At 53.9% G+C, this 13,113-nt stretch overlaps 1 protein-coding gene across 5 annotated transcripts in view; it reads left to right on the forward strand.

Annotated features, from left to right (window-relative positions):
* SMARCA4 (SWI/SNF related BAF chromatin remodeling complex subunit ATPase 4) overlaps positions 1–13,113 on the forward strand; it is an 89,895-nt gene that overhangs the window by 15,130 nt on the left and 61,652 nt on the right. For 4 of the 5 annotated variants that reach the window (XM_078443389.2, XM_078443387.2, XM_078443391.2 and 1 more), the window contains exons 2-9: positions 2,525–2,774; positions 4,870–5,002; positions 5,813–6,217; positions 6,551–6,649; positions 7,782–8,040; positions 10,335–10,461; positions 10,983–11,156; positions 12,662–12,835. In XM_078443389.2, coding sequence (XP_078299515.1) covers positions 2,553–2,774; positions 4,870–5,002; positions 5,813–6,217; positions 6,551–6,649; positions 7,782–8,040; positions 10,335–10,461; positions 10,983–11,156; positions 12,662–12,835 — 1,593 coding nt within the window. In that variant the 5' untranslated portion in view covers positions 2,525–2,552. Of the gene's footprint in view, positions 1–2,521; positions 2,775–4,869; positions 5,003–5,812; positions 6,218–6,550; positions 6,650–7,781; positions 8,041–10,334; positions 10,462–10,982; positions 11,157–12,661; positions 12,836–13,113 lie in introns of all 5 variants that reach the window. The other variant, XM_078443388.2, reaches the window with a different exon arrangement.

Raw genomic sequence — 13,113 nt, forward strand, 5'->3', positions numbered from 1 at the left:
GTCTCTCTCTGTCTCAAAAATAAATAAACATTAAAAAAAAAAAAAAAAAAGAATAGAGACCTTCAGTTGAGAAAGCATCTGTGAGCTCCCAGATGCCACGGGACTCCTTTGAGTATTTTCGGGGCCGCTGTCTCTCTTGTCACCTCGCTGCAGTCTCTCTGGGCCTGAGAGGCCCTGTGGGCGCAAAGGGTCCAGAGGGGCGCCCTGAGGAGCCATCTTCCTTGACCCCGGCCGTGGCTATGTTCATGTCACTCAGGTGTCCACCTGTGAAGTATGACTGCAGGTGCGTCTTGCCCTAGACAAACCCTGGGCTGGAGGTTTCAGACTTGAGAATCAGCATTTTAGAAAACGATTGGGATACAGGTCAGCCACGTGGCAGAGCCTGGAGCGGCGTCTGGAGGTAACAGGATCCTAGTTCTGTAGCAGAAGGTAGGACTGTTCACACATGTCTGAATCAGGTCTGATTTTGCTTCTAAATGAATTTGTCTCTATTTAAAAAAAAAATTTTTTTTTTTCTTAACGTTTATTCATTTTTGTGAGACAGAACAGAGCGTGAGCAGGCCAGGTGCAGAGAGAGACGGAGACAGAATCCGAAGCAGGCTCCAGGCTCTGAGCTGTCAGCACAGTGCCCAACGTGAGGCTCGAACTCACTAACCTTGAGATCATGACCTGAGCCGAAGTCAGATTCTTAACTGACTGAGCCACCCAGGCGCTCCACATTTGTCTCTGTTTTTTAAAAGTTTGATTCTCCCCGTCTCTGGGCTTACGGGATTTTGGATTTGTGAGGAAGGGATTGTGAGCACTTTCTTGAGCAATTGGGTCTGTTCCTAGTCAGGCTGGTGCGCTGGTCACTGGTTCATGCCCTGCCAAAGTTTCTGATTCTCTCTGCTCTGATTATTTAGCCATGAAACTGGGACAAAGACGTTTTGGCTTTTGATCGATTACCCAGGAAAATATGCCCATCTTTCAAATGAAAACTTTACTTTGTTTTAATCAAGAGAATTAAAAATGTTCTTAGACTTCTTAACAAAACTTATCCTTAGAACCAGAAGAGCCCAGTAAAGTTTCGGGACAAAGAGAGTCACTCCCAACACCAGAAAAGTCTACAGAAACAAAGCACATTTGAGACATGCCAACAAGAGAGGGGCTTTTAAATAACTCAGTATGTGGCAGAATGAGAGAACACAGCAGAAATCCACTAGAAATCCTTTTGAAGACTATTACATGTTAAAGGTGGTCCTGGGTAGAATTCTATGAAGAGAAGCATGCCTAGCATGTGCTGAGTAATACTGTTGCGGATGTGTGCGCCTGCGTGTGGAACAGTCTAGAAGGGAGGCAGTGAAGTGTGGTGGGAGTCCCGGCAGCCATATGAGGGCAGCTGTCTGCCCTGGCCGACTCAGCTCCATCCTTACGGCTCTGGTGGTGGCCCACGTCTCTGAGGAAACCCCCAGCCCCTTCTTCCCACCCCCACCCCCCATCACCCTGCCTGGCTCGGATAAGGAGGGCTTTGTTGCTCGTTGCTCCCTGCAGGGCTGGTAAGCACTTCACCTCTGCGTGTCTGGTGTGGTGCTGGGAGATTTTAAGTTCTTGTGATCTTGTGTTTTCTACCTTTCAGCTCTGAAGATGTATTCCTCTATCATCATGAAAGAAGTTCTTAAATTGAAGAGAATTGTATCTAAGGCTATATGTAAATATACAACAGATGAAGGGTTACCTGAACCTAGAACCCTTACTGTAGAAAACCGGATGAAATTTACCAGCTCGTGGCCCTGTCTCAGCAAGCATAATTAATCACCTTACCACCATCATTAGATTTTTTTTTCCCCCTTAGCATATGATTGGATCTCGTCGTGGCTCTGGGTCGTAGTTCTGAGCATCAATTTTCAGATTGTGGAAACTTTCGATGGACTTTAGACACGTGAATATCACTGTGGAAGTATCTGAGATATCAGAGCGCCTTTATTTGTGTAATACTTTAAATGAACCTACATGCTAAACTTGTATTCATTTAATTTAAAAGGGACTTGGTCTCACCGCCTTAAATGGGAAACCGGCATCACTTGCCATGAATATTTGGTTTTGTTGAGTGTCCCAGGGCCCAGGTGGATACTGTCGCCAACAGAGGCTTTGAGTCTTAGTCTTGCTCTCCCTTTTTGTCAAATCGGAAGATGGCAGGTGATAGGCGTGAAGGGTGTATCGGCACCACCCTGAGACGTTCTCTTTGCTGTGATCAGAATAACAGCAAGGGAAGTGAATCCCCAGGTGGGGCAGTGGCTGTATACCTCCACCTCCGGAGTCCCATTCCTCGGGGGAGACTGTGATCTGATTTTGTATGCCCGATGTATTATCTCCTCTGAGAAGAAGGGAGGAGAAAGGTCCGGGTGGTGGGGGTTGCCCGTCAAAGGTGACAGCTCCCTGTCAGATTGGTGCTGCTTACGATACTACGTGTGGCCCTCCCTTGCCAGCTCTGACTCTCCCTGGTGGTGGCTACGACCCCAGACTGACCAAGACTTCTTTCTAGCAGGAGACCACTGTCTGCAGCTCCTGTGAAGATGTCCACTCCAGACCCACCGCTGGGCGGAACTCCTCGGCCAGGCCCTTCCCCGGGCCCGGGCCCCTCCCCTGGAGCCATGTTGGGCCCTAGCCCAGGCCCCTCGCCGGGCTCTGCCCACAGCATGATGGGGCCCAGTCCGGGGCCTCCCTCAGCAGGACACCCCATCCCGACCCAGGGGCCTGGAGGGTACCCTCAGGACAACATGCATCAGATGCACAAGGTAGGGAGCCCGGGCCCACTGCCCGATTGGCTGGGTCTGCGTGATCAGCCGTGCATCCTGGCTTCTGCTGCCAGCCCGCAGCCTTCCCACCGTGTGTCTCCCACGCCCAGCATTCCACGTGGGAAACGCGCTAACACTGCTCCAGGGTTGTCTTTCGTTAATGAATAAAAAGTGCCCAGCTCCTTAAAAAGTAGCTGTGTCACTTGGTTTCCCGCACTCACCTGTGTAACTTATGAAGCAGAGCAGTGGGTGCCCCTTGTCCCTACTCGATCCTGCGCTTGGGCGCCACTCACTGTCATAACGACTTACTTGAACTGATCAGGGACTTTTTTGCCAATGGGGTGTAAAAAAAGCCTCCCAACACAAATAGTTTTTCTTTCTCCCTGTGTTCCTGGGTGGTGGTTGGGGAAGCGAGGAAACATCCTCTTACATGTATTAGCATCTAAAGGAAAAGGTGATGTGTTCAAGTCTCAGAAACCACAGGAGACCCTCGCGGAATATGCAGAGTGTGTGGCCTGGAGGTCAGGGTTCTGTGTTGACCCCCATAGCCTCCCTACCAGGGCCATCCATGTGTTTGTACCCCATTCCACTTAATCTCCCCCCCCCCCCCCCCCGCTGCCCCACCCATTAGGTGTAGGTGGTTATTGTGCCCATTTTACAGATGAGGAAGTAGGCTCTCAGAGAAATGGTCCCTCACTGTGTCCATGGCAGAGCCATCTTGTCCCTCTGGGTCCTCCCTGCCTTCCCCATCTCCTACACGTTTTTTATTTTTATTTTTTTTTAATGTTTATTTATTTTGAGAGGAAGAGACAGTGTGAGCAGGGGAGGGGCAGGGAGAGAGGGAGACATAGAATCCGAAGCAATTCCAGGCTCTGAGATGTCAGCATAGAGCCCAACATGGGGCTCGAACTCATGAACCCCAAGATCATGACTGAGCCAAAGTCGGACGCTCAACCTACTGAGCCACCCAGGTGCCCCTCCCACACATTTCTGGCAACAGTATCTTTCTTGTCACTTCCTGGGAAGCTGTTGGTGAACCAGCCCCCTCCCTCCCCTCACTGATTTAGTCTGGCTTCTCCAGCACAGCCTCCTCTTTCCCTCTCTGCCCATTTTGGTTTTTTTTTTCTCTTATCACTGGCACACACCCCACACCTACCATTTGTCCTGCACAGTGTTAGGAGCCAGGGCCCAGGGGTAGCGGGACACTCCTCGTCTGCGGAGAAGTTCGCTTCCCGAGGGCTGCACCCTCTTCCTGCGTATGAAGCTGCTCCTCGTGGTCCCAGCCAAGCACCCTCTCTTCCTCCCATCTTCCTTCTCTCATGGCACACACTGAGTTGTAGTCAGCTGGGCCACCCATTAGACTGTTCCCGGAGACCGGGATATTTGGGCCAGTCAGGGCCTGGCAGTGTCCTGGAAGGGTCCCGGAAGATGTCCCCTTCACCAGCTATTGCAATAGGGGAAGTACTTAGTGCTGAGGGAAAATGGGCATCATCGCTCCACAGAGGACCGATGTGCCTCTCAGGAGGGATGGAACCATGCCACAGACAGCTTTCCTCCCAACTAGTAGGCTGGAGGCTGATCTCAGATCAGCGAGGACACCTAGTGTAGTGTAACCATACTTATAGGCAGAAATTTCTCTTTGTCCCTCTGACTTACAGTCTCCCAAGGAAGAGGGTTCCTGATCCAAAGACTTGTCACCAGGTCTCCTTGTGACAATTAATGGGGAGCTTGGTGTCCCAGTCATAAACAGCTCCTCACCAGGAGCTCATGTCCTTTCCTCATGGGATTTTGGCCATCTGAAACTGTCTCCTGGCGTCCTGATCCATCTGTCCCTTCGCCTCCAGACCTCTAGCCGCCTAAGTGGTCAGCCATCGCTGTGTGACATTGCTTCATGCATCTACTTGGCACTTAGTGTAGGTATCAGGACCGTAGCTTGGACCTAAGCTGCTTGGTCACGTTGGCGATTCAGTATATACCATGGCGACCTTGGGTGGACATTTTCAGTGGCAGTGAACTTCTCTCGGGTGGCCCTTTGCCTCCTGCCTCTTCCTGTTCCCTCTCGCTGATCTTGCCTTTTCATCGTCCCCTCTTACAGCCAATGGAGTCCATGCACGAGAAGGGCATGTCGGATGATCCCCGCTACAACCAGATGAAGGGAATGGGGATGCGGTCGGGGGCCCACGCAGGGATGGGGCCCCCGCCAAGCCCCATGGACCAGCACTCCCAAGGTACCGTTTGATTACTCTTCTTTCCTTGTATGTGTTGTCCCCCTGGGTGCCCTGAGGTCATTTTTCTAGTTGGGTCTCCCGTAGGCACAAACAGGGTAGACCCAGCACAGTTCAGCCCTTGGGAGACTGTTGGGCTTGGGGTTGGGCTTGGCTGGTGCCCGTCTCAGGCCAGTCTGTCTTTGAGCAGCCCCGGGAGCGGGGACGCCAAAGGGGTGGATACATGTGAAGCACTGGAGGTTAGATGGGGGCTGAGCAGAGTGGGCGCCTCGGGCTGGCAGCTCCCAAGCTACCCAGGAGCATATTAAGGATACACCTTCCCGGGCCCCACTTTAGCTTCTGCGGCAGAATCTTGGGGTGGGGGTGGGGCTCTGCTTTAACAAGCCTTCCAGGTGGTTTTTCTGAACAGGGCAGCTTGAGAATTGATGGAGTATGTGATTTCCTCTTATCGGTGGGAAGCTCCTTGCGCCCAGGGGCTCTACATGGGGGTCAGAGGAGCATTCTGTCCTAGCTGAGGGGCAGGGGGCGGGCCTGAGGGAGGCCTGGATCTGTGTAACATCCCAGCATTGACCCTTGGTGACTTGCTGAAAGCTGAGCCAACACCAAACCAGTTGTGCCGGCCGCTGGTCAGGCTGCCAGCGCGTGTCCTCTCTCTGGGCACTTGTCATTTGAATCACAGGAGTAGAGTCCCTTGGCCACCCCCGTCTCGAGATAGGAGCTGGTGTCAGCGCAGCCGAAAGGTTGCCGTCTTTGCCTTAGACGTCCTAGAATGTGTGTTGCCGAGTGACCACTTGGATCCACGTGGCCCCACAGGTTACCCCTCCCCTCTGGGTGGCTCCGAGCACGCCTCCAGTCCGGTTCCAGCCAGCGGCCCATCCTCAGGCCCACAGATGTCCTCTGGGCCAGGAGGGGCCCCGCTGGACGGCGCCGATCCCCAGGCTTTGGGACAGCAGAACCGGGGCCCGACTCCGTTTAACCAGAACCAGCTGCATCAGCTCAGAGCCCAGATCATGGCCTACAAGATGCTGGCCAGGGGCCAGCCCCTCCCCGACCACCTGCAGATGGCGGTGCAGGGGAAGCGGCCAATGCCCGGGATGCAGCAGCAGATGCCAACGCTACCTCCACCCTCTGTGTCCGCAACGGGACCCGGCCCCGGCCCCGGCCCCGGCCCCGGGCCAGGTCCAGGACCAGCACCTCCAAATTACAGCCGGCCTCACGGTAAGACCCACCGTCCACAGCGCTCGGGGTAGGGAGGGGACTGAGCGAACCGACCGGGATGGGCACCGGTGTCAGCCGGCCTGGGCCGTGCTGCCCGCGTGCGTCCCCCCAGAGACAGCGCGGCGTCAGCACTCGGCGCTCGGGCAGGCGGGGCTGCCAGCGCGATGCAAGTTCCTCCCGCCGCCTCTCCGCTCTCCTCCCCCCACCCCAACCTCTCGTCCACACTGAGGGGCTGTTGTTGGCTGTGTCCCCTGGAGCCAGGACTGCCCGTGCGGGTGGATGCGGGCATAAACACAGGATGCCTTTTATTCTCTTGTTTCTCCCCGTGTGCAGGTATGGGAGGGCCCAACATGCCCCCCCCAGGACCCTCAGGTGTGCCCCCTGGGATGCCAGGTCAGCCCCCCGGAGGGCCTCCCAAGCCTTGGCCTGAAGGTAAGTTTCCTCTGTCTTGGTGGCGTGCCTGTTCCCTGCTCTTCACGAGCTTGCGCCATGCAGAACCCGAGAGGGGACTGAGAACAAGTCCTTGCCTTTTAGTTTTCTTTGTTTTAAATATATATATTTTTATAGTTTATTTATTTATTTTGAGAGAGAGTGAGCATGAGTGGGGGAGAGACAGAGAGAGAGAGAGAAAGAGAGAGAATCCCAAGCCAGCTCCATGCTGACAGCATGTGGGGCTCAAACTCACAAACCGGGAGGTCATGACCTGAGCTGAAGTCAAACACTTAAATCACTGAGCCACCCAGGCGCCCCAAGTCCTTGCTTCTTTCTGCCTTCTTGGGTCTATCTGTCCCTGGTCCGTTCCCAGAGGTTTAAGTTTGGTTCCACTGCATGATTCCCACCCCACCTTGTCCTGTGGGTCGTGGTGATCCTGGGCTGTCTTTACCAAGAAGAGAAGGGTACTGATGAGCGAGTCCATTGTATGACTGCAGCGAGGCTGTGGGGCGGCATTGCTGTAGCCATGAATACCAGCCTTCAGAATTTGGGCCTCCGAGCCTGGAGGCCACGTGTGACCCCCTGGCCTCCTGAGAATATCCCCCAGTGCTGTGGGAGGCAGGCAGGGTGACAGGGTGGCTCAGGGTTCCATTTCTTCTGCGCGCAGTCTCTGTGTTCTGTGTAAAACGTGGTCTTAAGTATTGGAGAGGCACATCTGTTGGGATGAAGCATGGGCAAAACGGACTCATTCCTCATCCTCTCGAAGGACGAGGTTTAGTGATGGGCACTGAAGAGCTAATTGCCTCAGTAGGCTTCCTTTGGCACCGGATGACAGTCCGGAAACTTCTGGTCCTAGGAGGCCATACGCGGCAAGACCAAACCTGTGAGCGGTGCTTGAGCAGGCGTGCCTTCAGGAAGGGGCACATACGCTGAGATCTAGAGGAAGCAGGAGGGAGTGAGACCCCTGAGCAGGAAGCAGCGTGGCAGCCTGCACGGGCTTAGTCAGCCACGGGGACGAGCTTGTCACTGGGGCAGGGAGTGCCCGGCAGGCTCTTCATTTACCCCTGGAATCAAGCCAGAATTCAAAGCTCTGTCATCGCCGCTTGACCCCTCTTTCCCCCACCGCCCCCAGGACCCATGGCGAATGCTGCTGCCCCCACGAGCACACCTCAGAAGCTGATCCCCCCACAGCCCACGGGCCGCCCCTCACCAGCGCCCCCTGCTGTCCCGCCCGCCGCCTCCCCGGTGATGCCGCCCCAGACACAGTCGCCGGGGCAGCCTGCCCAGCCTGCCCCCATGGTGCCCTTGCACCAGAAGCAGAGCCGCATCACCCCCATCCAGAAGCCTCGGGGCCTGGACCCTGTGGAGATCCTGCAGGAGCGGGAGTACAGGTGAGGGAGCGGCTGCCTGGGGCCCCTCACTCGGGGCGGCCCTGATGCGTGTCAGTTTGGCTCACTGTTCTGAAAGCCAGTGAGGTATGTGACCAGAGAGCTGTCACCAGCTGCCTGGTTCTCTGTATAAGTACATATCCTTCCAGAGAAATCCGGTGAAAGCCTGGGCAGCCCTGTGGTCCCAGGTACTCCATGGAGTGCACACCGTTCCTCCGTGGGAGCATAGCTTAGATCATTCTCTGTTTGTACAAAGTGAGCTTTTCTTTCTTTCTCTCTTTTTAAGTTTATTTATTTTGAGAGAGAGTGAGTGTGTGCTTTGTGGGGGGTGGGTGGCAGAGAGAGAGGGAGAGAGAGTCCCAAGCAGGCCCCACACTGTCATTGCAGAGCTTGATGTGGGGCTTGAACTCATGAACTGTGAGATCATGACCTGAGCCAAAATCAAGGGTCAGACACTTAGCCGACTGAGCCTCCAGGTGCCCCAGTGAGGTTTCCTTTTTTGCACACATAGTATCTACCTGGGGGCTATACCATAATTTATTCAGCTGTAATAAGGGATGTCAGGTTGTTTTGAATCCCCGCCCCCAATCTTTTGTTAAAACAGTACTGTATGCACATGTGTCAGAATAAATCCATAAAACGGCCATTGCTTGGGTATGGGGGACACATGCAGGGAAATTTTCCGAGAGTCTGCAAAATGGCCCTCTGCAGAGGCTGTCCCAGTAGGTGTGGGAATGGAAGTGCCCGTTTCTCCTTGCTGATGTTCGGCTCATGAACACTCCACAAGCAACCGGTCAAGCTTTGTGATGGGCCCTTCCCAAACATCACTAGTTGTTGGCTGCTTTGCCAAGGCCTTCTGGGTGCCAGGGGCTGGCTGCGGTGCCAGGCACACAGCAGGTCTGAATCACTCTGTCCCATACTGCTGGGGCACCTCAGATTTGCCTCCTGAGCACCCTGTACCTCCCTCCCCCTTTTTTCCATTGCATTGATAACTTATTCAGGGCTGGCCTCCCTTGACGAATGTAAGCTCCATGAGGGAGGGCTGGGCCTCGTTCGCCGTAATCCCCAGATGTATCAGGAAATCTTTGCCCAATAACAGTCTCCAGAATGCCTCCCCAGCTGTGATGTGCTCCGGAGCTCCCACCCCTGTACCCAGGCACCTCCCCTCCAGCTGCATTTAGACAGCTTAAACGTGGCCTTTCCGGATGTCCTCCTGTCCCTCCCTCCACCGTTTCCTTCCAGTCTCTGTTCCACGCACCCGGCAGCAGCTCATTGGGCCAGACCCTGCAGCCCCTTGACTATCGCTCGCCCTCCCTCACCCTCCGTGTCCTCATCTCAGCTTTCCTCCTCCGTCCCAGGAACTGGTGGCCTTCTTCACACTGTGGACGCAGCCACCTGGTCTGCCCCACCTATACACCCTCAGTGGTGCAGTCTGTTTGCCACACGGCAGCGTGAAGTCTCTTCTAAGTGACTTCTTTAGATCTCTTCCCCAGGTTCAAATCTGCCATTAGTGTCCCATTGCCCATCCAGGAAGCGCCTTTTTGTTTTTAGTCCCTGCCCGAGGCTTTGTCCTTGCCTATTCCACTCTCCCTGTTCCTCTCTCTGTTGAGTAAGTTAGACTCATTACTGCTCCAGGGCCTTTACAGAGGCTGGGCTTGATTCTTTGGCTAATTTAGGCCTAATTGCTGAGGTCACCTGCCCAAAGTGGCCCTGTCCACCTCCCTCACTTCCAGCTCCCTTCTCAGAGTACGTGGTACTCTCTGGAATCAGTGTAAACATTTTTAACTGCTTTATGGCCTGTCTTGTTGATAAGCTTGTGAGCTCTATGAGAATAACAAATATCCCTGTTAGTCTTGTTTAGTGCTAAGGTCTAACACCTGGGTCAGTCCCTGGCACACAGTAGGTGCTTAATAAATATGCGAAACACTGCGAAGGGGGATTATCGCATTTGAACTTTAAGACCAAGCCTGTAGGGTTGCTCTGCGCATTCTCCCTAGGCGAATTAGAGACCCAGGGCTGGGGTAGAGACGCTGGTCTGCCTCCATAAGCTGCTCACACTGCTGGGATGTCAGAAGGCAGGTGTGCCCTGTCGGGTTCTGGTTTCTGTGCCTGTCCTCTTTATGTGTGATGTGGCTGGCATCCTTTATTGAGCTATTTCTTGTCTCATCACTGGGATCTGCCTACCTTGAGAGGTAGGTTCTCCTGAAGCTCCACCTTTAAAGAGAGGGAACAGAGGAGCTCCCGTGAATAGACAAGATCTCTCATCACTGCTCTTTTCTTCTGTCTCTGTATCCCAGGCTGCAGGCTCGAATCGCACACCGAATTCAGGAACTTGAAAACCTTCCCGGGTCCCTGGCCGGGGATTTGCGAACCAAAGCGACCATTGAGCTCAAGGCCCTCAGGCTGCTGAACTTCCAGAGGCAGGTGGGCACAGGTGCAGGCCTGCTGCTTGAGGAAAAGGGCCTTTTCTCCTATTTGCCAGGCAGTTATTAAATGCGCCTTGACGTTGAGAGCAGCAGTGTCCTTGCGTCCTCATTAGCTGGCTGCGCATCTCTCCTCTCGTGCCGTGCACAGCGGTGGGACAGTAGCCGTTCTTGGGATGAGTAGTTGTGCGTCTTCCCTAAGACACCACATCGCATTTTGAAACAGTAGACTTAAAAATGGGCCTGTTTCTGAGGGTGCTTTAATTTTGAATGACCCGTAAGAAGTATTTTCTGTGGGATTGACGATAGGCGAAGCTGGAGACCTCTGGAGGTGTGAGAGAACCTTCTGCTGGGTGTCCAGAAGCAGTTGTCTCCTGACCTGTGCTTGCGCTACCCATGGGCCCCCTCCAGACGGCATTTAGCAAGGATCCTTCCGGAAATCCAGAGCAGCGTTCTGTCTAGCTTGGGATGTGTAGTTACTCGTGGACCTGACGGAGTTGTGCGCGTCTTGTCTTCCTCAAGCTGCGACAGGAGGTGGTGGTGTGCATGAGGAGGGACACCGCCCTGGAGACGGCCCTCAATGCCAAGGCCTACAAGCGCAGCAAGCGGCAGTCCCTGCGCGAGGCCCGGATCACCGAGAAGCTGGAGAAGCAGCAGAAGATCGAGCAGGAGCGCAAGCGCCGGCAGAAGCACCAGGTGCGGGGGCCCCACCCAGCGCGAGGCTCGGCTGAGCTTGCACGCTGTGGAGTCTCGTTTGGTTTGTGTCTGAGCGTGCTGCCTGTTTGTCTTTTCTGCTCGCCGTAACGGTATTCTGGGCACCGAGAGTATGTCCGTGGACAAAACCAAACGGCAGTGGGAGGACGGGCCATAATCACATATACCACGTTGGGAGGTGGTGGAGTATGAGGAGGCGCAAAGCAGGGGTGGATGGAGGGTGACGGAGGGGCTGTTTACACAGTGTGGATCTGAGTGGAGACCTGAGGGAGGGTAGCCACAGGGACATGTGGGCAAGCAACTTTGCAGATCCAGGAGAAGATGCAAAGGCCCTGGGGCTGGAATGTGCCCTGTGTTCTCTGACCAGCAGGGATCCCAGTGTGGGGAGAAGGGGAGGATGGGGAGGTGACGGGCAGAGCTTCTGGGCCGAGGGCACAACTTGGGCCTTTGCTGAGTGAGGGGGGAGCCGTGGAGGGTCCTGAGCAGAGGAGGCCGTGATCTGACTTTACTTTACAAGACCAGTCAGGAAGACCAAATCTGTCTGGAGTAGGATGTGGGGATGATTCTGTTTATTTGCTCATTTCCATTTTTTTTTTTTTTTTTTTTTTGGTAAGTTTTTTAAATTTTATTTTGAGAGAGAGTGAGAGAGAGAGTGGGGGAGGGGCAGAGAAGGAGAGAGAATCCCAAGCAGGCTCCATACTGCCATTGCAGAGTGCAACGCAGGGCCTGAACCCATAAACCACAAGCTCATGACCTGAGCTGAAATCAGGAGTCGGATGCTTAACCGAATGAGCCACCCAGGCGCCCCATTTGCTCATTTACATTTTCTAAAGGTCTTTACTCCCTATCTAATACTGGTAACCACTGTTAGCAAGGGTTTTTGGTATATATCATTCCAGGTAGCTTTCTTGTGCGTGCACAGAATAATCAGAAGTAAAGTAGCCACCCGTAAACAAATACGTACACACGTTCTGTCTTTAAGTATTGTGGAAGCGTGATTTTTAACACGTATGTTGTGTTCCTCAGTGTGTCCAGCATCCAGTAACTTCTGCAACCATTTTCCTGTTCGGGCACAGGTAGCATGTTCTCAACCTTCCAGTGTTAAAGAGAACGCTAAACTGGGCATTCTTGTATTTGAATTCTGTTGGCCAATGTCTGCTCGTTTTCCTTAAAGTAAATTCCTGGCAGTGGAATAATTGGTTGGAGGGTCAGAGCGTTTTGAAGTGGTTACGTTCAGTGCCGGGTGGCTCCAGCAAGGCGGCTTGCCCTGTTGTACACGAGGGAGGGCCCTTCCCACCGGTCACCGGCATGGAGTGTTTCCTTGTCCAGAGAACGCCGAACCGCATAGGCAGACGGTGTCCTGGTACTGTTTTGGTTATGTCCTCTTGGTTTTAAACCAACTGCCTTTAAAGTTTTGTCTCGGCTGGGGCAACACTGTAGTGAGCCTGTGGAATAGCCAGTCCTCTTTTCTGTGTGTGTTCCTGCAGGAATACCTCAACAGCATTCTGCAGCATGCCAAGGATTTCAAAGAATATCACAGATCGGTCACAGGCAAAATCCAGAAACTCACGAAGGCCGTGGCCACGTACCACGCCAACACGGAGAGGGAACAGAAGAAGGAAAACGAAAGGATTGAGAAAGAGAGAATGCGGAGGCTCATGGTAAAGTCCTGCCTTCGTGACGTCGTGTCCCTTTGTGTGTGCTTTGGGTGTGACAGACACCAGGGATCGATGACCCTGTGTTCTGCTGAGGCGGTTGACTGCTCAAGTTAGCGTTGGGACGGAGAGAAAGAACGGGCTTGGGTTTGGGCCTCCAAGAGACCTGGTCTGAGACCTTTGCCTCTTCATTCCACCAGCGATCAGAAGACCTTAGGCTGGCTAGCTTGTAGCTCTGTGTTCTGCCCAGAAAAGGGAGGGGGCACCGACTCCAGGTTCGAGAG

This window comes from Panthera onca, chromosome A2 (assembly GCF_046562875.1).
Source record: "Panthera onca isolate mPanOnc1 chromosome A2, mPanOnc1 haplotype 2, whole genome shotgun sequence".
In the NCBI taxonomy this organism is placed as follows: domain Eukaryota; kingdom Metazoa; phylum Chordata; class Mammalia; order Carnivora; family Felidae; genus Panthera; species Panthera onca.